The 26,654-nt window shown below is 29.2% G+C and overlaps 3 protein-coding genes across 7 annotated transcripts; 1 reads left to right on the top strand and 2 right to left on the bottom strand.

Annotated features, from left to right (window-relative positions):
* The first annotated feature begins 851 nt into the window (after positions 1 to 851).
* Positions 852 to 25,694, top strand: dib (Cytochrome P450 302a1, mitochondrial). 5 transcript variants are annotated; one of them, XM_069125097.1, is made up of 11 exons: positions 852 to 1,006; positions 1,103 to 1,178; positions 2,277 to 2,402; positions 2,549 to 2,723; positions 3,104 to 3,344; positions 4,519 to 4,694; positions 4,902 to 5,106; positions 5,476 to 5,626; positions 6,239 to 6,487; positions 6,688 to 6,915; positions 8,898 to 9,125. In XM_069125097.1, the coding sequence occupies exons 4-11, from the start codon at positions 2,564 to 2,566 to the stop codon at positions 9,045 to 9,047; spliced, it is 1,560 nt and encodes a 519-aa protein (XP_068981198.1). In that variant the 5' UTR covers positions 852 to 1,006; positions 1,103 to 1,178; positions 2,277 to 2,402; positions 2,549 to 2,563; the 3' UTR covers positions 9,048 to 9,125. The 5 variants fall into 5 exon arrangements, with proteins under 5 accessions (XP_068981198.1, XP_068981197.1, XP_068981196.1 ...); XM_069125096.1 differs by adding an exon at positions 9,303 to 9,441 and having other exon boundaries at positions 853 to 1,006; positions 2,277 to 2,723; positions 8,898 to 8,999; XM_069125095.1 differs by adding an exon at positions 25,683 to 25,694 and having other exon boundaries at positions 855 to 1,006; positions 2,277 to 2,723; positions 8,898 to 9,078.
* Rpt1 (26S proteasome regulatory subunit Rpt1) lies at positions 9,109 to 12,360 on the bottom strand. Its single transcript, XM_069125099.1, has 6 exons — positions 12,159 to 12,360; positions 12,052 to 12,089; positions 11,437 to 11,919; positions 11,198 to 11,362; positions 9,711 to 9,877; positions 9,109 to 9,613 (listed from the first exon to the last, which is right to left on the bottom strand). Exons 1-6 carry the CDS (start codon positions 12,229 to 12,231, stop codon positions 9,235 to 9,237), a joined length of 1,305 nt encoding a protein of 434 aa, XP_068981200.1. The 5' UTR covers positions 12,232 to 12,360; the 3' UTR covers positions 9,109 to 9,234.
* On the bottom strand, positions 18,946 to 21,009 carry LOC138185445 (endocuticle structural glycoprotein SgAbd-2). Its single transcript, XM_069124421.1, has 4 exons — positions 20,873 to 21,009; positions 20,175 to 20,314; positions 19,726 to 19,867; positions 18,946 to 19,350 (listed from the first exon to the last, which is right to left on the bottom strand). Exons 1-4 carry the CDS (start codon positions 20,996 to 20,998, stop codon positions 19,132 to 19,134), a joined length of 627 nt encoding a protein of 208 aa, XP_068980522.1. The 5' UTR covers positions 20,999 to 21,009; the 3' UTR covers positions 18,946 to 19,131.
* Positions 25,695 to 26,654: the final 960 nt, after the last annotated feature.

Below are 26,654 nucleotides of genomic sequence, written 5' to 3'. Positions count from 1 at the left end.
GTCTTAAAGATCTCTAATTAACGTTTTGGGAATGCCTGTTCACGACCAAAGTAAAAGTACCAAAGTAAATAAGGTGCCTTAAGGACATCTTGATTTATACATAAAACGTTCAAAAAATGTGTTGATACATTTGTGGGATATTACCAGTACCAGATGTCATAAAGATGTCTAAGAGCAAGAACCTTTAAGCAACGTCTAGAACAGACGCCTTTGTGCTGTACTACATAGTACTAAGTATACAAAATGTAAATATATAAATAAATATTTTTTTTTCATTGTTATTTGATATTTCTTTTACATAAAATTATAGTTTTACACAAAATGTTTATTAATTTTATTACCAATTTTTACAATTCTGCATATAAAGTACAATTTTTCGAGCATTGGCCTTTATTAGGTTTTATTTTATTATTATCGTTTCTATTGCCTTTATCATATGTTTCAAAAATGTAATCGTATTTGTTTCAAATTCAATAACTCATCAGTATGTTCAGTATGTGTTTATTATATTAGCTAAAGGTCTTGCTCATCCTTGTTCATCCAATGTTATCTTCGCTATTTGATTGTTCCCAAATACGTATCTAGTCCTCAATGTATAACTTAGCAGTTTGTATATAGATTAATACCAATTTCATATTAAAGTAACAGAAGAAATATATTGTTCAGATAATTAATAGAATACTTGAATAATAGATATACCAATCAAATATGTATATAATTACGTATACGGCATACATTCTATTGCATATTATATAATACATATATTTATTAAGTGTTCAGTGAAAGATAGAAGTAATTTCAATATACAAGTCTGTGAAACAAAATGAGATAAAAATAGGAAACCAGAAAAGTATATTAAAAACATTGATTTTTATTTATCTCATTTCATTTATTGGAAACTTTTTCATGATTAGTTGATAAAATATTTAACCAAAGCACAATCTTAATCATTGCATAATTTTATGAATTTAATTTTATACTTATAATACCAAACAAAGCGACTAAAGTAAGTAACCGTTGGAGTTTGAACGCCGATTCCCAATTTGCTGTTTCTTGCCACTAGGATTTATTGAATTGATCAATCATATATATACATATATAGCGGAAAGGTGCTCTCAGTTTCGGTTAACGACTCGATGATTAAGGACATATCTTCCTTTTAGTTCGAAAGACAAACGGTAAGTTTCATGGTTTATACAATGCTACGGTAGGTTTTTTTGAAATCTCCATCGATTCGATGATATGGTATATCATTGTGATAGTCGTGACGTACTTACATAATATTGTATACACCTTATACAGATAAAGTTCATTTTATCATGTATGATTTCAAATTGGGTCGAGGAATTCTAAATACGAAACGAATGCTAAACATAAGCAAAAAGATCGATAAAAGTTTAAAGAAACTGCATGAATAATACGTATATTTTATTCATTACATGAATCTTTTATTTGCCATACAGGGTGAGTGAATAAGAATTACTATCTAAAATAGCTCGTTACATATTGGTTTTATCAAAAAGCGTTTTAAATGAGATTCAAAATTCATAATCATAGATCGTAGTTCCATACAAAATGATACTATAGATTTTATAATATTTTCTCATTTCGCTGTGATAAAGATATCATCCTTATCTAATAAAAGGAATATATTGCTAATTTTTAGAATGAGTGTAATACATATGTACTACACAATATCTTCCTCTGTATAATTCTCATATTGTTATAATTTACTTCATGCTACCACAATTATCGGAGACTAATATAATGATATAAGTGGATGCAATATTATCAAGTACATAAAAATTTTATATCACAGCTTTGAAGTAATTAATATGTTGTAGGTATGGTATGTGTATAATCAGCAATAAATTAAACTTCTTGGTCATTAGTGTTTCATTTGCTATTTCAAATATTAGGTATTAAAAATGCTTTTGTTAATAATTTATTATATATTATTTTGTTATACTATTTTATCTTATCATATTTATTATATTTCATTATAAATATGGAATAACGATACATACATACATATAACATATAAATGATAAGATATAAAAAAAATTTAATTTAATACAAAAGCGGAGTCAGATATTATTACTAATTGTTAATTATTTGCCAATTATTATTAATGTTGAACTTGATTTATTATTGTCACAACGTCAAATTAAGATTTGTTAAGGATCTAATTCTTTCTGGGTAATCTTCGTTCGTAGATTTTGTCAGATAATAGAACCCATTAACAAAACGTTTTATCGCCGACACATCGAATTCAGGCGATGGTACGCAACACATTGAAATTCTATGTGTAAACTGGACAGAGAACGATGATGCAAAGTTAGAAAGAGATGATACAATAAGAAAGGAACGACACATTCGTGGGCACGAACGGGCACCAAAAGGTGCAGACACATAGTCTTCAAAATCAGTCCGATGTGGTCACTTTACTCCTGAATTCTTGTTAAATCTTTTTCATTAGAAAATTGTGATACTTACTTCAATCCATTTTTTACATTATTGTATAAGTGCAATGTACACATGGTTGCAGAAGTATAGTCCATATATGACAAAAAGGAAGCTATATTATATTAAGTTTTACTCTGCTAATTTTACAAAATGTAACATCGAAACGAATGATCATCAACCAAAAGCTTTCAATAATATTCCTGGACCAAAATCTTTACCTGTTATTGGAACACTTTACAAATATCTACCATTTATTGGTAAGAAAATCAAACACAATTTAAAAATTACTATACATGTACATCTCAACATCAATTAATAATTCAATCAAATAATCACTAATCAAATAATTCAAACAAATAGAAACATCTTGATGTAGTATTTATGATATAATTATAAAAGGAAATTATACGTATTTACTATACATACTACTATATCTGATTATAATCATTGTGTAAATGAATTTTTTATTACATTAAATAAATATGTATTTGTATATTTTCAAGTATGACACATAGTACTTTTAAAAAAATTAGAAAAAGCGATCTTTTTTATATAAAAATTTCTTTTTCGCGACTGTCTAATATTACAACCTGATTATATTAATACTGTTTTATTTAAATTTGTTAATATTTAACAGGTGAATATAGTTTTACAAATTTATATGAAAGCGGAAAAAGAAAATTGGAACAGTTTGGGCCGCTGGTACGCGAAGAAATAGTACCTAATGTAAATATCGTATTGGTTTATAGGCCGGAAGATATAGCAGAAATTTTCAAAGCGGAATCAGGTTTGCATCCAGAAAGAAGAAGTCATTTAGCACTTTTGAAATATCGAAAAGATCGCACTGATGTATACAACACCGGAGGTTTATTACCCACGTAATACACATATTTTTACGTTTTACAATAATTTACGGTTTACAATAATTTACTATAATTTTTGTAGAAATTTTATATAGCTTTATAGCTAACTTTATATACCTAATGTTAGACTATAAATGTTCCAATTAATATCAAGTAAAATTATTGTAGTAATTTATATTGTTAACTAGTTATATTATTTAATTACTAGTAAGTTAATAACAAACACAGGAGCATTAAAAGCTTTTCTATTTGATGTTAGACCAACAAATAGTAATTCAAATCAAAATGTAAATTCATAACATATTGTTTTGCAAGATTTTTATTATATACTTATATGTACATATATTTTCTTAATTTTTTCGTAACAAAATATTGTACATACAATCTTTATCTTTTTTAACATAAAATACTGTATAGATTACGCAATTTGTGAAGATAATTTTTTATACAGTTTTATATTTTACTACACGTCTATCTTCTTTTTTCTTTTTGTAATTAGAAGAAACATGTACATATGTATGTTATTAAAAGGCACACATAACCTTTTATAATGTTTTACTGTTGCCTTTTAAGAATATGTATATCTAATTAGAATATCTATATCAGATATGAAAGAGATGAACATCTATACGTACTAAGTATATAAAATCTATATGTGTATTTAATGATTCAGCATATTTTTATATATAGTGCATATACATATATAGTACATAGGTATTTTGTTAAAATATTGCACTATGGTCAAATTTTTGGATATCAAATATTGAATATAATTTTAATCGAGTTGGATTGATTAAAACGTAATAAATACGCGTTATAAAAAGTTACATTAGAAAAGCACTTGCCAATTCTTACAGATGTTGTTATTATTTTACGTTTTTAGTAATCTAATTTTAGTGTAAAACCCTATAAAAAATTTGTAATTTTCGAATATAGCATTAATAATTTTTTAAAATGTTTAGATAGAAACAAGTTAAATTATGAAGAAATTAATCTTGTAAAATTTTGTGCACTTGACTACTTGACTCCTTGACTACTTATTGTTAAAAATTAGTTTTTATAAATATTTTTATATAGTACATAGTTTAGATAGATATTGAAGAAATAGATATTGCACATAGTATTAATATGATGCGTATACAACTTTCTATTAAATTAATTTACTCTAATATAGTATTACAAATTTCAGAAATGGGACAGAATGGTGGAGATTACGAAAAGAGTTCCAAAAAGTTTCTAGTAAACCTCAAGACGTGATCAACTATTTAAAAGAAACAGATGATGTCATTCAAGAATTTGTTGAATTATGTATTAATGAGAAGTTTGATGACTTCTTACCTCTTTTATCACGCTTATTCCTTGAATGTAATATGATCACACATATCTCTTAATGTACATAGAACTGAAGTTTCTTTTTTGCAATTACATTTCAACTATGTTATACTTAAATTTAATGATTTATGTCGTATCTTAATAGACAAACAGACACACATACTATTAATAAATTTATATACATATAAATAAAAAGATGTACTATTAATGTCTAATAATCTTTTCTTTACTTGATTTTAGTGACATGTCTGGTTGTTTTTGATGTAAGATTGAATAGTTTCTCAAAAGAAGAAAGATGTGAAAATTCTACAAGTTCAAAATTAATCAAGGCTGCCTTTACAACAAATAGCGTAATGTTAAGGTTGGATAATGGATTGCAATTATGGCGTTTTTTTGAAACCCCATTGTACCGAAAATTACGTAAGGCACAAACATACATGGAAATGTAAGCAATAATTTTTAATCTTACATGGGATTATCATTTATTGTTTATGATTACTAGATTATTTCTCATTATACAAAGTCTTCAAAATCACGAATTTATTGAAGTTGCTCATAGATAATTTGCATAATTTATTATCATTATATTGTAAGTTCTACAATAAGAAAAGCACAGAAGGTTTTTATATGCTGAAAATAATTATTAACGGCACGTTAACAATATTTGTTATAAGTAGACAGAAATGTGTGTGTATTAATATAGTTTTATATCAATCAGCTTAACTCAAGTAATCTAAATATTTCATTCTGTACATTATAATTAGCTTATTTTTAAATGCTATACCTCATATGTTATGTTTTTTTAATGTATCAGGGTTGCATTAGAATTGGTATCTCAGAAAAAACAGAGCACGAAAACTGGACATAACAAATCATTCTTAAATGCCTATTTACAAAATCCTGCTCTGGATATTAAGGATATTGTGGGCATGGCTTGTGACATGTTACTTGCTGGTATAGATACTGTAAATATTATAATCATATCATTATAGATGTAACTACGTATTAGTGTTATATTTATGCATGTGCATGTTTATTATTAATTTAAGAAATACGAATAACATTTAGATATTTGTAAATACATAATTACTGTATTGATTGAATATATAAATAAGAAATTTAGATCTTTATTTACATATGTAAAATTTGTTTATTTTATAGAAAACAGATTATTATATATATACATTTTATAGTGAGCAAGTAAATATCTACATGATGACATCATTTAATATGATATTAAATCTGAAAATAATTAATGCTCATTATATGTTATGTTATATGTTTTTATACAAAGTGTAATGTTTAGGAACATTATGAGTATAAATACTACTATTAGAAACATTATATATATAGATACTATTATACTTTTAAAATAGATATATGTCTTATTAAAAACTTGTGATATAACTTATATTATTTTATAATATGTTATACATTTTTAAGCTTACACACAATATAAAAATTTAATTGAATTTGACTAAATTCCCTATCCTTTTATTAACATTAGTAATTTAATAGTGTAGGCTAACGATTATAAAAAGAGAGAAATTAAATATATAAATTTTCTGTGCCCCTAGACTACTTACAGTACTGCTTTTGCTTTGTATCACCTGGCAAGGCATCAAGATATTCAAGAAAAATTGAGAATTGAAGCCACACAGTTTTTAACTGATCATAGTCAACCAATAACAGCAGGTGTGTTGCGAAATGCTTCGTATACCAAAGCTGTCATTAAGGAAAGCTTGCGATTAAATCCAATTTCTATAGGAATAGGTCGCATATTACAAAATGATATTGTTCTTAATGGTTATCAAGTACCTAAAAGGGTAAGTTATAAATCTTAACAAAATGTAAATTAGTTGATGTGCTATAAGTTTCAATAGAATTCACTTTCAATGGATAACAGCTTCATTTTATTAATACTTTTAATAATGTTTTGTTATATTAGAAAAGCTATATATAACATATTTTCTTTTTATGTAAATACCCAAAGTAAAAATATGTTCTCCTCATTCGTTTCTTTTAGACTGTTGTTGTAACACAAAACCAAGTCACTTGTCGTCTTCCTGAATACTTTAACAAACCAGACTTGTTTATACCAGAAAGATGGCTACGTGAACATTCAGAAAGTAGCAGTAAAATAAATTATGGAAAATCAGTACATCCATATGTATTGTTACCTTTTGGTCATGGTCCTAGATCTTGTATTGCTAGACGATTTGCAGAGCAAAATATGCAAGTATTGTTATTAAGGGTAAGTTTTTAATATTTAATATAATATTGATTTTCAGACATTTTTATACCTACACAAAAAATAATATATAGTTTTTAACAGTAATATTCAAGTTTAATATCTTGTTTATAATTCTTCCGTTTTCTTGCTAGTAATTAAATATTATACAATATTATCTTGTGTTGTAATTAGCGCTATCCCCACATTTCTATTTCACGACCGATTATATTTTCTTCTAGCTTTGTTCACCTATACTGATTAGAACTTCATATTGTGCGTTCTCAATCACTTTTTATATGTATATTCTGGTACCATTTGTTGTCATATTAATATAAATAAATAAGCGGTAAATCTTTGGGTATCAAAATTCGATATAAAGGTACGCAACAGGATCGATTGATCATTTGTTGCTATTTCGCCACTATATAAAAAGAATGATGTGATATTTAGGTAATTATTTTTAAAACAGATGATCTCATCGATATCAATGACCTTGAAATATGTCGTCAAAATTAACATTACCGCCGCTCAAGTCTTAAGTTCTGAGATATTCTCAAAATGCTTCATAAAATTTGAGTTACATTTTATTCTGGAGTAGGCGGTTACATTTTTATATAGTCCAATTTAATAGACTTAACTCACTGATGAGACAGATAATCATTTTTAGTATTGTATAAATAAAAGAGGAAAAATAATGGGTTATGGATTATGCTAAAGAAGCATTCGGCCGGTAATGCCTAGCGTGAAATAATTTTTGATGAATCTCTTGGAATGTTGCACTTTATTTTGATCTTTAATTGATCAAAATAATGTATGCAAAATGTATACCCATTCCCGTCGCAACCTAATGATAACCGTGCACAGCCTTAGTTTTCGTATTATACACAAATACAAAAATATGTTCGGCAGTATGTATATGTATATAAATAATAATAAATGGTAATAATCGAACTTATGATATACTTACAAAATTAGATAAAATAAAGATTAAGTTAAGCTAACGTTACCGGCTTCCGTGAAACTTCGTAAATAATTACCGATATTGATTCCCCTATTAAAAGCTAATTTTTTCATGGATGACCGAGTATTCTGATTAGTTTTGTTATATTATGCAACACATATACATGTATTATGTTTGTATTTGTATGAAAAGTCCTTTTATCGAATTCTATAGGCATTATTAGAGAAGAAACATACAAGGTTATACACAACAATAATAAATTGATATTTGCTCAGAATTATAATAGATATAATTAGATAATTAGAATCAGATAAATAACTCAGAATTCCTTTGATAAATCAATGTCAATTTTGTAAATAGTCACGAAATGTACATGATTAATATAAATATTATATGTTGATAAATAAGTAATGCGTGTTGAAGAATCAGATATTAAATAGAATGTCACTTCTTAATGACATTGAAAATTAGAGATAATTTTGGCGACCTTAACCGTTTTAGACACAGGGGTCCTTGAAAAAACAGGGTTGAAAAATCCCGAACAGCGCGTTAGCGCTCGTCTAAATCGATTGTGAAGAGAAACAAGCGGCGCAATAGCGCTCGTCATATTTATTATTTTTATGAAATACATCTATATTATATATACGTATGTAAATATTTCAAGTTTTGTTCAATAAAAATTATTGAGAAGATAACAATGAAATACAAAATACCGACAGCCGTCCGTAGCGTTCAAATGTACTGGAACTTTTCGACACAAAATCTAAACAGCGTGATTGCGCTGCTTGGGACTCAAACAATTAAACAATTTATCGATAGCGTAGTAGATCGTGTGAATTCATAATCAAACCTATTACCGTGCACGGATAAATAAAATATAGCGTCCCATCAAAGAAATAAGATTAACTTTTATTTTGTTAGCTCTTTCTAAGAAGGAATTTTTTGTTACTATATGTTGTGTAATTTTTTTGGTATAATTAAAATATACGCAAATGTTTTATATATGCTATATAAAGTAATATAATCTTCTTATTTTGTGCAGATGTGTCAACGACTCAAGATTTCTTGGCATGGGGGTGAACTTGGAATGATATCTTTATTAATCAACAAACCAGATGCCCCATTAAAATTCAATTTTCATGAGGTCTTAAAAACCAATTCTACTTGTTTTCAAAAGAACGAAATAGTATAAGCGAGGAAATATTATTTTTATGAGAAAATATGTATAAAGGTAAAGAAAGTATAACATTAAATAAGAAACAAATTACAATTTATTGTATACTTAATAATTGAAAATTAATTATGATATTATAATTAGCAGTACAATATTTTGATATTCTTATATTTTAGAACAAATAAGAATAGTGTACATAATAAATTTAATTATAGGTCATATATTTAGGAGTTGCAGAAAACTTAGCATAAGATTTAATCACTTTGTTTACAGCTTCTAAGAAGTCTTTCTCTGTAGCTACCTTCCGACGTGCACGAATTGCGAACATACCAGCTTCTGTACATACAGATCGAATCTCAGCTCCAGTACTATTAGGACATAAACGTGCAAGGAGTTCAAATCTGATATCTCTTTCAACACTCATTGAACGCGCATGAATTTTAAAAATATGTGTTCGTCCTTCTAAGTCTGGTAATCCAAATTCTACTTTTCTATCTAAACGTCCTGGTCTCATCAATGCTGGATCTAATGTATCTGGTCTATTTGTTGCCATTAAAACTTTAATGTTACCTCGCGGGTCAAAGCTAAAATATTTAAAATCATATAAATATCATCATTACCTGTTATATATTACCTATTATTAATTATTGAAGATATTTAATAATAAAACATATGTTTTACCCATCTAATTGATTAATCAATTCTAGCATAGTACGTTGTACTTCATTATCACCACCAGCTCCATCATCAAACCGAGCTCCTCCAATAGCATCAATTTCATCAAAAAATATTAAACATGCTTTTTTACTACGTGCCATTTCAAATAATTCTCTTACCATACGAGCACCCTGTTAGATAGAACAGTTATATATAATGTAATTACATGTATAATATAATACAATAATAACAACAACAACAACAACAATAATGATAATACCAATATAGTATGATATAATATTGGTTTGAGATATAAAAAACATGTATCTGAGCTTTTTTTGAAAGATATATACATATTCATAGAGAAATACAGTGAATGAATTATTTCTTGATTAATATTATACAAAAGTACTAAAATGTTCATGTGTCTTTTAAAAATACACCAATGAACTTATTACTCAATCTAATATAATAATAATAATTTAATATTATTATGTTTAATTCAGAAAATAGAATATTCTTATTATTCTTATTACGTAGTTATAAACTGAACATAATTAGAAACTGAATTTCATTTATAAAAAAATATCATATGTAGTCAGTGTAAAAAGCATTTGTACACAATTTAATTTCGACAAAAATATTATAGAACATCGTTTATTAACAAAATTTTAACAAATAAAAAATATACACATATTCTTAAAAGTCTCCAAGATAATTGAAAAAAAAAAAGGAATCCAATACCTATTTCTATCGTAAGAAAATATTAATGTATGTTAAATATTAATAAATATCCAGGAAGCAGTAAAAATATATGTGTAATAAATAATCGTTCAGTTACTGCTTTACTTTTTTTACAATATGAGACATCGAATGTAACCATTATTAGCGTCGGTTGTCTCAAGATCATTGCTCGAACTAGTTGTATACAAAATTTATCATTACAATTTATCGCCACGAATTAATATGGGTTGAAAATCACAGAAACCACATTAGAAAAACGAAAAATTATTATAAATTTACATAAGTGCAAATTGCTGAATGATATTTCTTCTACTGTTAGTGGACCTTGGTCTACAACACAAGGAATTATCCACAGATATTGTTTGTGAAATATAGTTAGAAATAATTTTAGAGGCTATCGTCTAAGTAAGCACATTTTTAAAATACTTGTTACACCAGGCGATTCATAACTTGAAAACTAAGGTATGCAGGAGATATGTGCATATGACGTTCTTTACTTATTTTAACGTGTAGAGTAATCGCCAGAATATCAACATGCATTTATGAATTACCTTGTATATTCACCATTAACAAGTTATAAATACTTAAGCTATTAGAAATATCAAAAGTCTGATTAACAAAATAACAAAAAGAATGATTTAAGTATCATTAGCTCGCAAATTTACATTATATTTGCTTAAAAATGATTTTTTGTTTACTCCTGCATACTTTATTTCTTAGTTAAATATTACTTAATAATTCCGAGTCAAGACATATGTTATACTTACTTCGCCAACATATTTTTGAACCAATTCTGAACCAATGACACGAATAAAACAGGCATCTGTCCTATTAGCTACAGCTCTAGCACATAAAGTTTTGCCTGTACCTGGTGGACCAAATAACAATACTCCTTTAGGTGGCTCAATTCCCAGATTAACAAACTTTTCTGGCTGTAATAAATAAATTATTTTTTTCTAATTATCTTGCACAGAAAAAAATAATTTAATGATTATAAAATACTAACATGTAATAAAGGTGTTTCAACTACTTCTCTCAATTTTTCAATTTGTTCTTTGCAACCACCAACATCGCTATACGTGACGTCAGGTTTCTCTTCAACTTGCATCATTGTTACAGTTGGATCAATTTTTGGTGGAAGTGGAATATGAATTTGATATTTATTACGATCCACTCCTACTCGCATTCCTTCTTCGATGTCAGTAGGAGCAACTGAATCTGCTAGATCAACTACAAACTTTGCAAACTGTTTTACATTTATAATGTATTTAGGATCGTCTGAGTTTGCATTAATTATTTTAGTGCAGCGTGCAACTTGCAATGGTTGCTCATTTTGTAAAGTTTGTTTATCCGCAGCTAAATCCCACAAAGCAGGCGGTGCAAGACCCGTATCGGACTCTTTGATTCCAGTCAATTCGTTAACTCGTTTAATTATCGTTTGTATATCTTCTTCAACTGCTTTAATACTTTTAGTATATTGTCCTTGACCCTGTATAAAAAATAATATGTTAGCGTTATTTTTGTTAGAATAATTCCAAGAATCCTTATTCTAAATTAAATTTATTTTTTATTAATATTTTATTATCTATTATTACCAAATTTATTATACAATTTCACTTACGTAAGTTTTAAGCAGAGCAATATCTCCTTCATCGAGAGCTGAAATAATACATTAATAAATTCTTTTAAATCACAGTTAAAGGCAAATATTTAATATTTAAAGCTTACACTTTATTTCTTTCTCTTCTTTTCCTTCTTCGCTTTTTACTTTTCGCATATCTTCTCCTAAGTGATCAGGCATTGTTATATTAGTTAAATTTTTCAAATATTAAGAAATGTTAAGGATACTTTATTCGACAGATAAAGAAACTGATGTAAACCGAATTTAAGGTTAGGTATTTTCCATTACTAGCAAAAACTCTGTAGCGACCAGCGTCACTGACTCCCGACGTGCCATCTAGTTGTAACTAGATTTAGTTAGTTCCTTTCGTTATTGATAATCGGTAAACAGCAAATAAAATAAGCAGCATAATATCACCGACGACGAAATCACTATAGCCTATAATTTATTTATAAATTTTTAACTATAATATAAAATATACGAAATAATAAAGCAATATTTCTTAAGTGTTCATAAATTGGCTAATTTTTGTTACTTTGTTTACATTTTCTAGGAAACGATTTTCAGTTCTTACATATTAACGCATACGCATTGTAATGTAATTGTTACGTTACCGCATGAAACTGATTGTAGTACTACCTTAACACTCAGCCAACCGAATGGGGAGAGAGATCTGCCTACTTTAAAGTAAATCGCTGCATGACCGATCGGAGAGATCCCTCCACTTTAAAGTAAATCGTTGCATGATCGATTGGGAAGATCTCCCATTTTGACCTTAGCAATGCGTTTTCTTTTTCTTTCTGTTTTTTGTTTTTATTATCAGTTGTTGTTTAGGCTTGTCCGAGCGTGGTGAGAAGTATTAATATCGTCAGTTATGTGAAATTACGTTTAGCGCGTAACTCGCGTTTTCGCCCGATGATTTCACGTGCTCTACGTTCCCGAAGTTTCGAAGCAAGAAAGGGTACCCGGTTCTGTTCCCACACGTAGCTCAATTTTTGTTTTTAATATCTTTTGATATCTTGGATTATACATACCTGAAATTTCATTTTTTTAAATTTAAAATTGCATTCAACTGTCAGAGTAATTAGCGAATTACAATGAAATTGTTCACGTTCTTATAGACATCGTGATTCTTTTTCTATTTTGTTTGGTAGTTTTTATTTTAACGTATTAATTCTTCTAGGTCGTAATTGAAAATTTATCAACGATCACTTTCTACTAATTGTTCGCTATTACCTGCAAATATAAGAATAAGGAACAAAGAAAATAATTGAGATACAATGACACATCTCGCAGAATTCATATTTAGACAGACCAGTTTAAACAAATAGAAATTAATTGAACTCTCGTACTGTTGTGCTTGGATCCCTTTGGACTTAATCGCTTTCTTTGTTCTTTATGCTTACACGCGACGCATTTACAGTTGAGCGAACCAAAATCGATCAATTCGTAGAAAATTATCGTTAATAAATTTTGATTAATAAATTAATAAATTATAAATTAATAAATTAATAAATTTACGTAGAAGGAAATGTGTAATACGTTAAAAATGAAAATTAGCCAACGAAATAGAAAAAGGATGTCGATGTTTGTGAGAATGTGAACAATATAATTGTATTGTAATTCGCCAATAACTCTGGAAGTTAAATGCCACTGTCTGTGTTTAACAGTCTTTTTTCAAATAAACGGGATAGAACCCTTAAATATATATTCATAATTAGAATAAAATAATTCTTGAAAAGATAGATGGTTTCTGTGAAAATAATTATTGCGTGTAATCGAATAAACGTTTAGAAAAATATGAATAATTATGTATTCCAATATAAAAAGTGAAAACAATCGCACGTTACGCGTGACTCAACCAAGCTCCATTTTTCATTCGAACAATTAGAAAGGAGCTTAGAAAATTTTTTTTATACGAGTTATATTGTTGTAGTAGTATCGATTGATACATGTTTCTATCCTGTCCAAAAGTTTGGAACTTGATTAAACTGATTCGATATATCGGCTAATGTCATTTATGATATAATGAATTTTTGAATCACTTTTCCATTCTTTTTCTCGCATTACTTAACACGTAAGTTGTCTCTTACCGTAATTTTTTCTGTTTTTAGCAAACTGTATTGTCGAATACTTCATATATTAGTAATATAGTCCTTTAATGTTTCGGCGTTCTTTTCTCATGAAAAAAAGCTAGTAGCGTTAAACTATATTGCGACCATGAGATTATACATATACGTATATAAATTAGATGTATCGAGTCAATTGTCATTATATCTTTCATTTAGATATTCAGTAATATGTAATTTAACAATTATGTTTATATGCTGAGAAACTAAATTCTATTAAAAGTATTTATGCACCAAGTAAACTTACTATACAGGCAAAGGAGTATTTTTATCATGTAATTAAAAGTAAGACCCATTTATTCGATATTTGACGAGATCTTTTCTAGTTACTTTGTCTCGATTTGCATATAACGAGAAAGATAATGAAAACGCACGGTGGGATTTCAATGATTTTGAAAAAAATATAGTGCCGTCAATAAAATGCCATCCAATAAACAAGAAGCAAAACGAAATTACATCGCGTTTGATGGAATGATCGTCTACAGTAGGTTGCTTTACTGTCTTCGTTTTGTTGCATCAATGAATTCAAGGTATAAAATGCAATCTAAAAAACCACTCATACTCGTTTTCTGATTCGTGGCTTTGTGTGAACAATATTCTATTTTTTTCAAAGTCACTGGATCCGATTGACCGTTTTCATTAGTTTCTTTGTTATATGCACAGCGCAACAGAGTAATTAAAAGATATGTATCGATAGGTTGACCAAACATTTATTTAGTCTGTTTATTGAATATGCCAGATCAGAAATTAATATTTTATGAAACCTGTTGTATTTAACTATTAGATTTTTTTCTATACATGATACTCGAATACATTGATTGGTCATTACGCCTCATTACTGGTACAGTTAGCTAAGACGTAATAATTTTTTGTCTATTTACAAAACTCCAAAAACGAAATTAACATCCTCTTAGATATGTCTTACGAAGTGCTAGCAACAGTATTTTGTTATTCGCCGAATTTCTATCAACTCAAAGTCTCAAAAAAAAGAATTTGATGAGAAGAAAATGTTGGCATGTCGCATTCATTGGAAATAACAACATAATAAATACTAATAAATAACAATAAGATAACAAAAATGGGTATATCGGGATTATTTGAAAAACATTTTGATACATTCTTCTTCGATTTCTAAAAAATAAGATATACACAGTAGGTTCGTCTTAAGCGCATACGCGTTATCGTTTCTACGATTATGGACAATGCAGAAAAATGTTTTATATGAAACCTTAAAAGTACCTTGATGGAATATTTACATTCTTTCTAATTGCTATTTAATCGTTCTCTATATCTATTGTATACAGAGTGGCCGTTTGAAGTTAAATATAGACAACAAGCTACTAATCTATAAAGACAGAATTAAAGCAACACGCACGGTATCCAATTACGGAATGTGGAAGTGGAAGCCGTGCAGCCGATCATACTTGGTACGACTTGGTAGTAGACGCATCTTGCTACATATGAAATGAAGAAATACGCAAAGATTTTCAAATCCTGACTGTAAAGGAGGAAATTCAGCGAGTATCCGACGGATGTAAATCAAAAACAATAAACCACCCAAATCCATTAACCGATACACCGTACATCGACAGTGCCATTAGAAGATTGAAAAAGAAACAACAGCAGGACCTGGTGACGCAAACTCAAATATTCTTACGAACGTATTCTTACGAGATCAGCAACCACACGCTATCCTTAACAACTAAAACATTCTGCCGAATGTTCTACAGAGCAAATTGCAGGAATCTATTTTATTTTTGAATTGTTTAAAAAGAAAGAAAAATATCTCTAGTGTATCCGATTTACCCGTGAACTGTTAATCATCTCGGAAAATATACAAGCTACGAAAAAATGATTCAGGCGGAAGTCATAGCGGATTGAGATTAAGTTTTTTAACGAATCTCTAAATTCTCTATTGCATATTCTTGTAGCTGACGTCAAAACATCTTCCAAACCTTACGTACGAATGTATTTTGTGCAAGATAATTTCGAGATATAAATTACTCGCTCGGACGTTGTACGTTACGGTGGTACTAAAAAGAGTCGATTTTATGCGAGTAATGTAATGTAATGCAACGTAATGTGATGTACCGAAATGTTGGGGAATATTTTTTGAAATGAATAAAAAAATGTATTCTTTTTCCTATCGTATCTAAGGGAAGCTCTTTATGACAACCTTGGCCTTTCGTATCTCGAAATTGTCTTGTGTAAAATACATTCGTATATAGGGTTTTGGAAATGTTTTCACGTCAGCTACAAGAATATGGATTTAAAAATGTAAACATAGTGTTGATAGGGTATTTCAGAGTCATTTCAAAGTCGCATAAATCGCACAAGCATGATATGTGCCATCTGATGCGCTATAACTTTTGTTCCAATCACTTTTCGTATCTTGCATGTACATTTTTCGGGATATTTAACTGTTTACGGATAAACCGGACACATTGTATGTCGTATTATTAATAAATTTGAATAAAGTAACACGTTTTTAAAAGCACGCACGTGTTGAATGTTTTGACTTAAAATATGTTTCTTTACGATGCTTTAAGATGCTTTTTACGATAGCTTTGCGACATCGAAAGTATTTTCGTCCGTTGTGATCCACACATGTATCCTGCCATGACATATATAAAATAATGGCATTTTCCGACGATGAACGAAACTTTACTAATAGCACCTTACACCGATCCATATTAGCAACAGATTGCATAGTACAGTAGATACAGCAGTAGATAGTAGATAGTAGTACAGTAGTGCTATACTATACTACTACATAACAATGCGTTAGCGAAAGAATACTGATAAACAGAAATGTAATTGAAAAGACCTAAAATTGTAATAATTTTTGAGCAAGTAATTTACCTAATTTTTTCTTTTCCAGAGTATGAAAAGGTTCGTTGATTAGTGCTATAAAAAGAATATAGGATTCCTGCGAAAGAAACACTTTTCAAATACACAAAATTGATTTCACGTACATAGAAGTAGATACGTAAAATTTGTTTCATGTTCTATCTTTTATATATTTTAATTTTCTCTCGTGAGCATATAGATACATTCTGTACAAGTTTCATAAAATATTAATTTTTTGAAATATCGTCAATCTGGAATGAGTATAGAATTAGAGTGTATTAGAAAGGAAGATGCACTTAAAAAATTGTTTATATAGAAATCTGTGCAAGTTTGAAAAAACACGTATTAATTAGTTAAAAATAATAAAAAAAATTAATATTTTTTATAAAGATGTCAACAGAACACGAGAGAATAAATATAGATTTTTAGTATGTACGTAACGTATATATGATTAAAAGTTTTTACGAATACAACTTTTATCATATCAGGTAATATATTACTCTATTAACACAATTGAGCAGTGTTAATATACTTTCTTTGAATTTTGCGAGCCTAATACAGAAAATAACATTCGAATATCTGGTATGTTTAGACAAATTGGGGCATTCTAGTTGAATTTACGTTTTGCACAAGATCGTTAGTGGATGAACGTTCGAAGGAAGTGTAGGAACCGCCCAAGTTGCATCGTTCGTGTTAGACAGTCCTTGACCGGGATGATCTGTAGAAAAATGTAAGATAATGAAAGATCCAATAGAACGCTTTCACCTGGATTCATCCCAGCCCTCTTCTTTTACCGCAATTCTTACGTATCAGTCAGAGGCATGGTGCAATTGAAGTTCAACTAGCATGCTTTCCCGCACTATTAAGGTACGAGCTATGTATATACAGGTCATACTATACGTACACTGTATTTCATTGTGGTTCATTACACACAATTGCAATTTGGTATTGAGTGGTGTCGAGTGCTATCGAATCCACAGATTGCTTAATACACGCGGAAAAGTTGATTTGTTTCTTGTAATCGAGTTCAGTTATTTTTGACCTTGTACAGGCGATGTCGTTACATTAAGAAATCGCGTTTGCAATTCGTTCTTATTCTTAATAGGACGTCACGTGGAAAGATGTTTTCGTTAAGTAGCGTAATTTCTTTCAATTGCACAAAACATTTCTTATTTCATTTATATTCTTTCGTATATGTCTTTTATTTTCGTTTTTATATTCGTCAAAAATGTTTCTGCTTCTATATAATTCTTTTTATATATAACTCTCTCTTTCTCTTACTTTCGTTGTACATCTTCAGTTAATATTTTTCTCGTTTTAAACAAAAGTTTTTAGTAAGTAAAGTGGCAAAGTTTTATGAGACAGAGAGAGAAAGAGAGAGAGAGAGAGAGAGGGGGTATGATTGTATATGGTAGCATAAGTACTTTAAAATCTCTTTGGGAAGTAAAAGTTGAGATAATATGCACCCTACTTAATTTATGGCGTTTATACGACTGTTTATTCAAACATGTAATTTTAATTCCGATTATATTTTACTAGTTATTAGATTATTATATTTTACATCATTTGAGTTGTATAATACAGACGTTGGACGGATTCTCGGATCATCTCGATTTTAATAAATTCCTAAATACAACATAAACGAGGAACAAGTTATCACTTCGAAAAGATCACTTGTTTCTCCAGGTTACACGACACCTGCATTTTAGTATGCTCTAGGTGTGAAACATTATGACGATGGTCGTATAATTTCTATGGACATTACATAAACTTAAGCGTTGCATAATAAATAACATTGTCTTAAATATGATTCAAGCAGTAAATAAAGTTAAAGAAACGAATTGCGTGATAACAAGATATACTGTTTATAGGAAATATCTTTAAATAAAGGGGAAAAATACAAAAGGACATGGAATAGAGTGAGAAAAGATAAAAAAGATTTATTCGTCTATCGTATAGTGACTGTTATATAGTTTTGAATCTTGGTATCTCCGTTATATACGATATACATATGTACAGACATTTGGTCGTAATGTAAGGCCGTAAAGATTAAATGCAAGCTTAGAAGTTCTTAAAATCATTTAGTTAGTTAATATTTTATTTAATATCTTCGGTAAAGGTTTGGATTATATGGTTGCCTATAATCTGAGTCATCAGGCCCGGGTGGATTAGCAGCTAGAGCTCGTCTAATTGCTTCTGGGATGGGAGGAGGAGTTGGTAAATGTGCACCTTGTGGATGGAAACCATTTTCGTCTGCTGTATATTCTACGGTGATGGGAGTTCCATCCGGTGCGGAATATGAATATCTGCCCTGGACAACCTGCGAAAAAAGAAAATTACAACTCATCGATATCAACCTATCAAGGTATACGCTTTAGAATTCATTCATGTTGTATATTTTATACAACATATAAAACGCCGAGTTCCGATACAACTTTAATTATCCTAAGGTATTCTAATTATCCTACTGATATATAATACAAACAGATGATTAGTCGCAATACGAACTTGTATTTAAAACAATGTGAACAAATAAATTTTATCTCAATCATTTTCGTGATATGACATTTTTAAAATAATATTGTTTACAATAATACACGTTGCTTACTTGCGACATAGTCATAGTAAAAAGCTAAGGTAACTAATTTTTGTTTCGTTTAGGGTAATTATTGATATTATAATAATAGAATCTTACCTCGCTTTGTCCCTGTGAAGTGCCTTGAGGTCGTCCGCTTTCGGCAACCGAAATCCCATTTTCGGTATCGTAACTAAACGTGTAAGTTCCATCTGGGTAGGTATCTTTCTGTTGACTACGTATGGCTATAAACCTCCCAGGGCTATCGCAAAAGAGATAGGTATTCTATTATGCGGAAATTTAAATACGATCCAAGTGCATTTAAAATGTAATATCTTTAAAACGTAAATATAAAGGAAGAGCTATATGTTATATTAATGTCATTATATGCCTTTTTATTTGCGACAGTTTGATAACTATATGTTTATAAATTATCCCATTATTGACTAAAAAATGAACATTAATATTTGTAAAATAAAAGATGTTGTGCTCAAGAATATTAGTATAATATTTGATATTTATTATTGCTAGACAGTATTGTTGAATCGTAATATGATGTAAACGCATACCTATACTGGGGTGTATATTGTGGTTGAACCGTTGGTTGATAGGCTGGCCTAGGTGTTGGTCGATAAGCATTTTGATTTGGGAAACCGCGAAATGCACCATATTGTCCTAAAGCGCAGCCAAATAAAGTGAACGCCAATAACTGAAATCGTTAACAATTTTAATATCAATTTTTCCAAGTTAACGTCATAAAGCCTGTTAATTTTATTATATAAATACCGTCTGATTGCATATTTTATGTTGTTAATAGATTTACAAAACTTGTGGTCCCTTTAAAAACGTTTTAGAACGTTATATCGCTATAACTTTTATCGTACTGTAACAATTTACGGTGCAAGATAACGATGCTACGATAATCAAATATTGCTATGATATAATTTCGCATAAATAAAGAAATTTCGCCGAGAAAAACGAAATTTGTCAAAACAATTTTTGTTCTATAACCACACGATCAGATTGCATGTAACTAACTAATTATTTAAGGTAAAGAATATAAAACTGCAAAGAAACTATAATCAGTTCTATGCGACGTAATGAAATAATGTAATACCTTGTGAACTGATTTATACATGTATATTAATAATTATGATTTTTGAATATTGTAAATTCTTTTATTATTGAATTATTTTATTGAAAATTTTGTTCACTTTTTAATTTTAAATCACTTATATATTGATAGACGTGTAAAACGAACACTCACTATACGCTGCATGATGATGGTTGCTGTGTGTCGTCGCTTTGAGCAAGACCGAATCTGCAGTATCGTGTACAAGTACTTACTGCCAGCATTTATACGAAGACGCGCAAGAAGATTTTCCCTTCCCATTGCCTCTGTTCATATGTCTAACCATTCTCCTCATAGTTACTCGCCCTCACAATTTTGCCCCACCTCAGTTATGTTCTCGATCATCTTACATGCTAGAATTAATGTTTCTTTACGCAAATCTTTCAAGAACGAGTGTCAGTCAATAGCAATTTGTTTGTCACCTACATATATGCGTATCTGTTGCTTTTATCGAGACATTTATCAGCAATTACGTAGTCGGACCTGCTATATCATATATTTTCTACAACTTTCATATTTATCACTGATACTTTTATAATAATTTCATATTTTTCCTGTTATTTCTGTAATTTGGAATTTTTATTAAAGATTTATGACAATAATATACAAGATTATGACAAGGGTGGGCTTCGTCTCAGCAAGTATGGATGAGCATTTCATTACTTGGCATTTCTAAGCCTTGTTCCGTTCGTATTGTAGATTATTTTGCACAATATTTGGCCTTATTTTATATTTCGATAGACAAACTATTATTATTATAACAATATCACATAAGCAAAATAAAGTATAATTGGAATATAGTAATGTGTATGTACGTTAAATAAGAATTTTATTATAGATGGTATTATAGAATGAATATTTCGTTAAAACGGAAAAGAAATATAAACATAATTTGCTAAATATAAATAAATAAATAAATAAATAAATATATATATATATACAATATACAATATGCATAATAATATATATTATATATACAATTATTGTTGATACCTATATATATAATAATAATTATTATTATTATTTATTTTCTTGGTATGTATAACAAAAATTTGGAAATTAAAAAAGCTACGCTTTGTATCTTAATTTCGATATTAGTCGTTAAAACGGGTTCGAGTCGTTATAGCAAAAGGTCGTTCCAAGATATAGAAGATTGTAACCTTACTTTCTAGTACATCCTTTCTAGGTAGTAAATATACCTTTTAGAATGCAAAATCCCTTAATCAAAGATGCATAATGACAAGATAAAGGAGAACAAAAGCAATAGATGACTAGAAAGATACGTCGACGAACCAATAACGTTTTCTATGTTTCCTATGATTTATTATTATATATACTACATATATAAACTCATGAAATCATCAAATTTTTTAGACGAGTAAATTTTCATTTATTACGTATAATATTTATATACTATACATAATGTGTAATTTCATGCAATTTCGATATAAATACTTGTTTTGTTAATGTTAAAATATCGAAAAACAGTGATCAAGGTAGAGCACATTTGTAACATTTGTACTATGCTCTTGATGGTTTACAGCTTATGCAATCTTATTGCTTTTCAGTAAGACCACACCTAAGGCCACCAATTTTGCTTAATCTGCATATTATGTGTAGTTGTAGGTGTATACACTTCATACATCATCAAAATATAGAAAAGAACGAAATATCATATGATGCGCTTTGTGAGCAGATTGTAGAACTGAATGTAAATATACTTGTTACAGTTGAATAATAATTTTATCTTTTTATTTTTTGTCTATTTCGCAGTAATTGCTGTAACGATATTCTTAATTTTCAAATGTGTAATATTGTGTTGAATCGATAGTAAACTCTAGAAATGAAAGAAGATGTAAAAGGTATAAGGAAAGGATGTAAATGTAAAGGGAAAATGCAAAATAAAATCTTTTTGCCTAAGGCTTTGTTTCTGAGAAAGTAGATGTTGAAAATGCTAAGTATAAAGTGTTACCAACTTTGCTGAAATAATCTATATACCTACATATATATATATATATATATTGCTGCTGCGATAGTTGTCATGATCTGTAAGTAATATCTTCAATTTTTAACAAATTATTTCAGTACCTAGATAAAAGACAAATAACGACATACACATATGTGATTTTTCAATTGATCGAGGAGTTTGATAGAATTTTGGTAATTCTGAAAAGATTGAGTAAAAATCGAGTCTCGAATAAAGAGCTATTTTAAGGATAAAAGGAGCAACACGTCAAAGTACGCGTGGTTTTTTGGTGGCAAAATTATCAATTCCAGAAATTTATACGTTTATTTTAAAACGTTATAATTGAAGAAATTACTAAAAAGACATGATCTTTTGCCTTATTGTGTATTTTCTACTATGTTTTTCTCAAATGTTGGTGATCCAACATTGTTCCAACATTGGTTCCAAGCGGAAGGATGTTATTCTTACACCACCTACTATACGGCACCTTATATGTATAATTATTTTATTATATGTTGCAACGAATATAACAACCGAGAAATAGTAATCTGTAATCAAAAGCATCAAATAACAAGTGATTTGAGTAAGAACTGATTTATTTAGATTTCTAGAGTAATTTAAGAGTTGTTATGTCTCCAAGTTGTGTCTAAGGAGAGAAGATAATATGTATAGTACTCTTGCCAAAGGAAAGTACTTATACATCCATTCCAGAGCCTATGGTAATTTTCTGTTGCGTCGAGAAATTAGATTTATGAATTAAAGACTCTAGTTTCTTTAACGAAATATGTAAATATTGATAAATTTCAATTATTAATTTAATAATAACGATATTATATATTATTTTATTTTAACATATCCTCAAGCAGATTTTTAACTTACGTACTTGAATGTCCATAACTGAATTCGAAACTTGTTTTTTAGAATCTTGTTTAGTTTTACCTTGAAATAGTAATACTTGGACTGTAAATATCTATGCATAGAACGATTGGAATATAAATTTCTCATTATACGAAAAACTAACTAAAATAAAACAAAAGTACAAGTTTCGAATTCTGTAAAGTAAACGTTGACTTTATTATTTACATATGTTGACTTTATGAAACTGTAATAATCTATATATGTTATATTAATAATAATTTATATCACTATACGTTGCTACTACATACTTTTCTTTATTATTTTCCTGCATCCATGTATATTCCAAACATTTTAAATTAGAGTATATGTCAAGATTCAGGAAAGGATTCGTTTCATCGTTTCATCCAACGAACATAAAAAATTGTGTCTCTAGTTTAAAAAAGAAGCAAGATGCAGTAACGTGTAAATTTTGTACTTTATTTTCCAAATCGTAAAAATTTATTTAAAAATATAATTAAGAGACTAAAATGTTGAACATTGGATAGACAGATTTTATTTACTTAAATGAGTTCGTCAATAAATAATTCACTGAAGCACTTCTAATATCTATCAAAGCATCTTTTTAATGAAATAAATAGTGCTATTTGTTTAATTCTCGATATTACATTTGATTAAGCAGCTCTTAATTTAATCAGCGATTAACATTGTTTAAAAGCGATAGATGATTTGTTTCTTGTATGTAAACGAGATCGAAGGAGAATCAGAAAGTGAAAAAAGATCTATGTCGACCTATTGGAGAAACGGATTGGAAAGAAAAATAGAAGCTATTTAAGGTTGTGTAGAGACGATCAGTTTGCATAATTCCTAGATACAGTTGATCTGGGAGGACCCCGTAGCTATGCGCTTCTATCCGTATCTTTATGAGACGGTAAGATATACTTGAGATGATGGGGCATACCTCGGCTGACGTGGCTAATAAAACGAGAAAGGTCAGACTGGATCCGAATAACTTTCAAGATCTAGCGGCCACGCCGTAGCATAGAGTATTTTACCTTAATTAGATTAGATCCTCCTATAAATCATGAAATTTTTGCATTTTACTGGATCACTTGCACATTTATTTCACTGCTGGGCTTATACGTGTATGTGCATTATTGCGTATATATGCGTAACATCATATACGCGTAAGCGTAGATATCTTGTTTCGAGTCAGCTGGGTAAATTGGAATAATTTGCCAATTAATTAATATAAGTAAATAAGTTTCTAATTTGCGATTTCTAATTGAGAGTCTCATGTAAAAGAAATAAATAATAAAATAACAAACGTAAGGCGACATTTTGTTACAATATTAAAATTAAAGATACGCAATATAGCAGAAAACCTAAGAGTTTACAAAACATTGACGTTATTAGAAACATTAACTACTTTGCTCGAGTATGAAAGTAAATCCACATATAAAAATTCTTACATGCAAGAAATTCCACTTGTTGGCCCTTTCCTTATGTTTACCTTGAAATGATAAATGCCTATTACACGTGTTAACGACGAAGGAATTAGTATGACTTTTACATTTTAAATTTTATTGCTGACCGCGCATCGCTTTGGCATAAACAAACATTGATAATATTCATTATGACAAAGTTTATTATTTAGCTACAACGCGTATCAAAGGATTTTTAGCATCTTTGTACATTTTACGTTTAACTAGACACAAATGACGATCAGTTATCCAGATTTATCACTATGTTTTATATTGTATACAAGCACATTTAATTCAGTTAATTTGCATATATAATTCAAATGTTTATGTTATGTTAATATTCGTATAATAATTTATATCATATAATTATATAAATATTAAATCTCCGATATTTACAGATATATAAACACGTTGTTGAGAACGTAGTGAGACTTGTTCGAAGATACAAATAAAATACCAGGGAAGAAATTGGCAAGTAAACGACACTTTAAGAGAAATTTTTAAATTTAAGGTGAAAATTGAATTTGAAAACAGATTGTACTATTACCTAGCAGAAAATGAAGAACATTTTGGAAACATCTTACGAATATTATGCAAAACTATTCAAGTAATAGAATAACTTCAAGTAATAGAAAAGTAGCGTATAAAAGTAGCATCTAACGATTACTAGAAAAATTAAAGCAATTTTATTTGCATCCTATAATTCTCCATGCTCTACCTTCAAAGCAGCAAAACAGAAATACATTTTTATTTTATCATACATCTTTATGAAGTTTTTTCTTTCTTTCCGTAGAATGAGAATTCGGAAAGAAAAGATACAATTTCCATTTGAAAAAAGAAAGTCAACCTCCAAGTAATCTTGAAGACGAGTAGCAAATAAGAAACAGATAGGACAGTTGTATTCCCCTCTTGAAACCGTGAAACTTTTACAATCCACACTGTTATCCTTGACACTGTTGTTATGAATTCCGACTTTCTGTCTGCATTGCAGTTCATCAGGCAGTCACGTTGATACTGGCATGCACCTGGAAAAACACTCTTTTACGTAAGTGGGGTTGCGAGTTCAAGATCGTTGATCCAAATGACGGAAACTTCCGGTTAGGACGATAAGCTAACAGTATTTTTAATTGGTTAGCTAATCGATTAAAAGAGTGGAACAGGGTGCACTGTTGTTCGAGCGATTCACGATCTCTGTATCGTTTCCCTCTATTTCCGGAAGTCCACGTCGATATCATATGGATATCGGCGCGACACCTTGATGAAGCCAACTGTACTGCTGCGACTGCGAAACGTCGGAATGTTTTTCCTTTTGGACACGGCTCTTTCTTGGAAGCTTTAAACAACGTTAGACGAAGCAGTGTTAAATACGTATAATAAGACCAAATGTAACAGCGTGAATTGTGACAACCGAAGCCGTGAAAGCCTCGAGACGCTCATTCGATTATCTTTTGTATTCAACATTTTTCTCGAAAATATGTCACACATCGTAAATACGATCACCTATATGTAAGATATCAATTTATGTATTTGTACTTAAAAGTAAAGGAACCTGTAAACACAATTGTCGGATATTGACGTTAAAAAGATGTATTTCTTCGATATTTCTATTCGA

The sequence above is a fragment of the Bombus flavifrons genome, chromosome 12 (assembly GCF_040668555.2).
Source record: "Bombus flavifrons isolate JBK064 chromosome 12, iyBomFlav1_principal, whole genome shotgun sequence".
Lineage (NCBI taxonomy): Eukaryota > Metazoa > Arthropoda > Insecta > Hymenoptera > Apidae > Bombus > Bombus flavifrons.
This window is presented reverse-complemented; position numbering and strand designations above follow the sequence as displayed.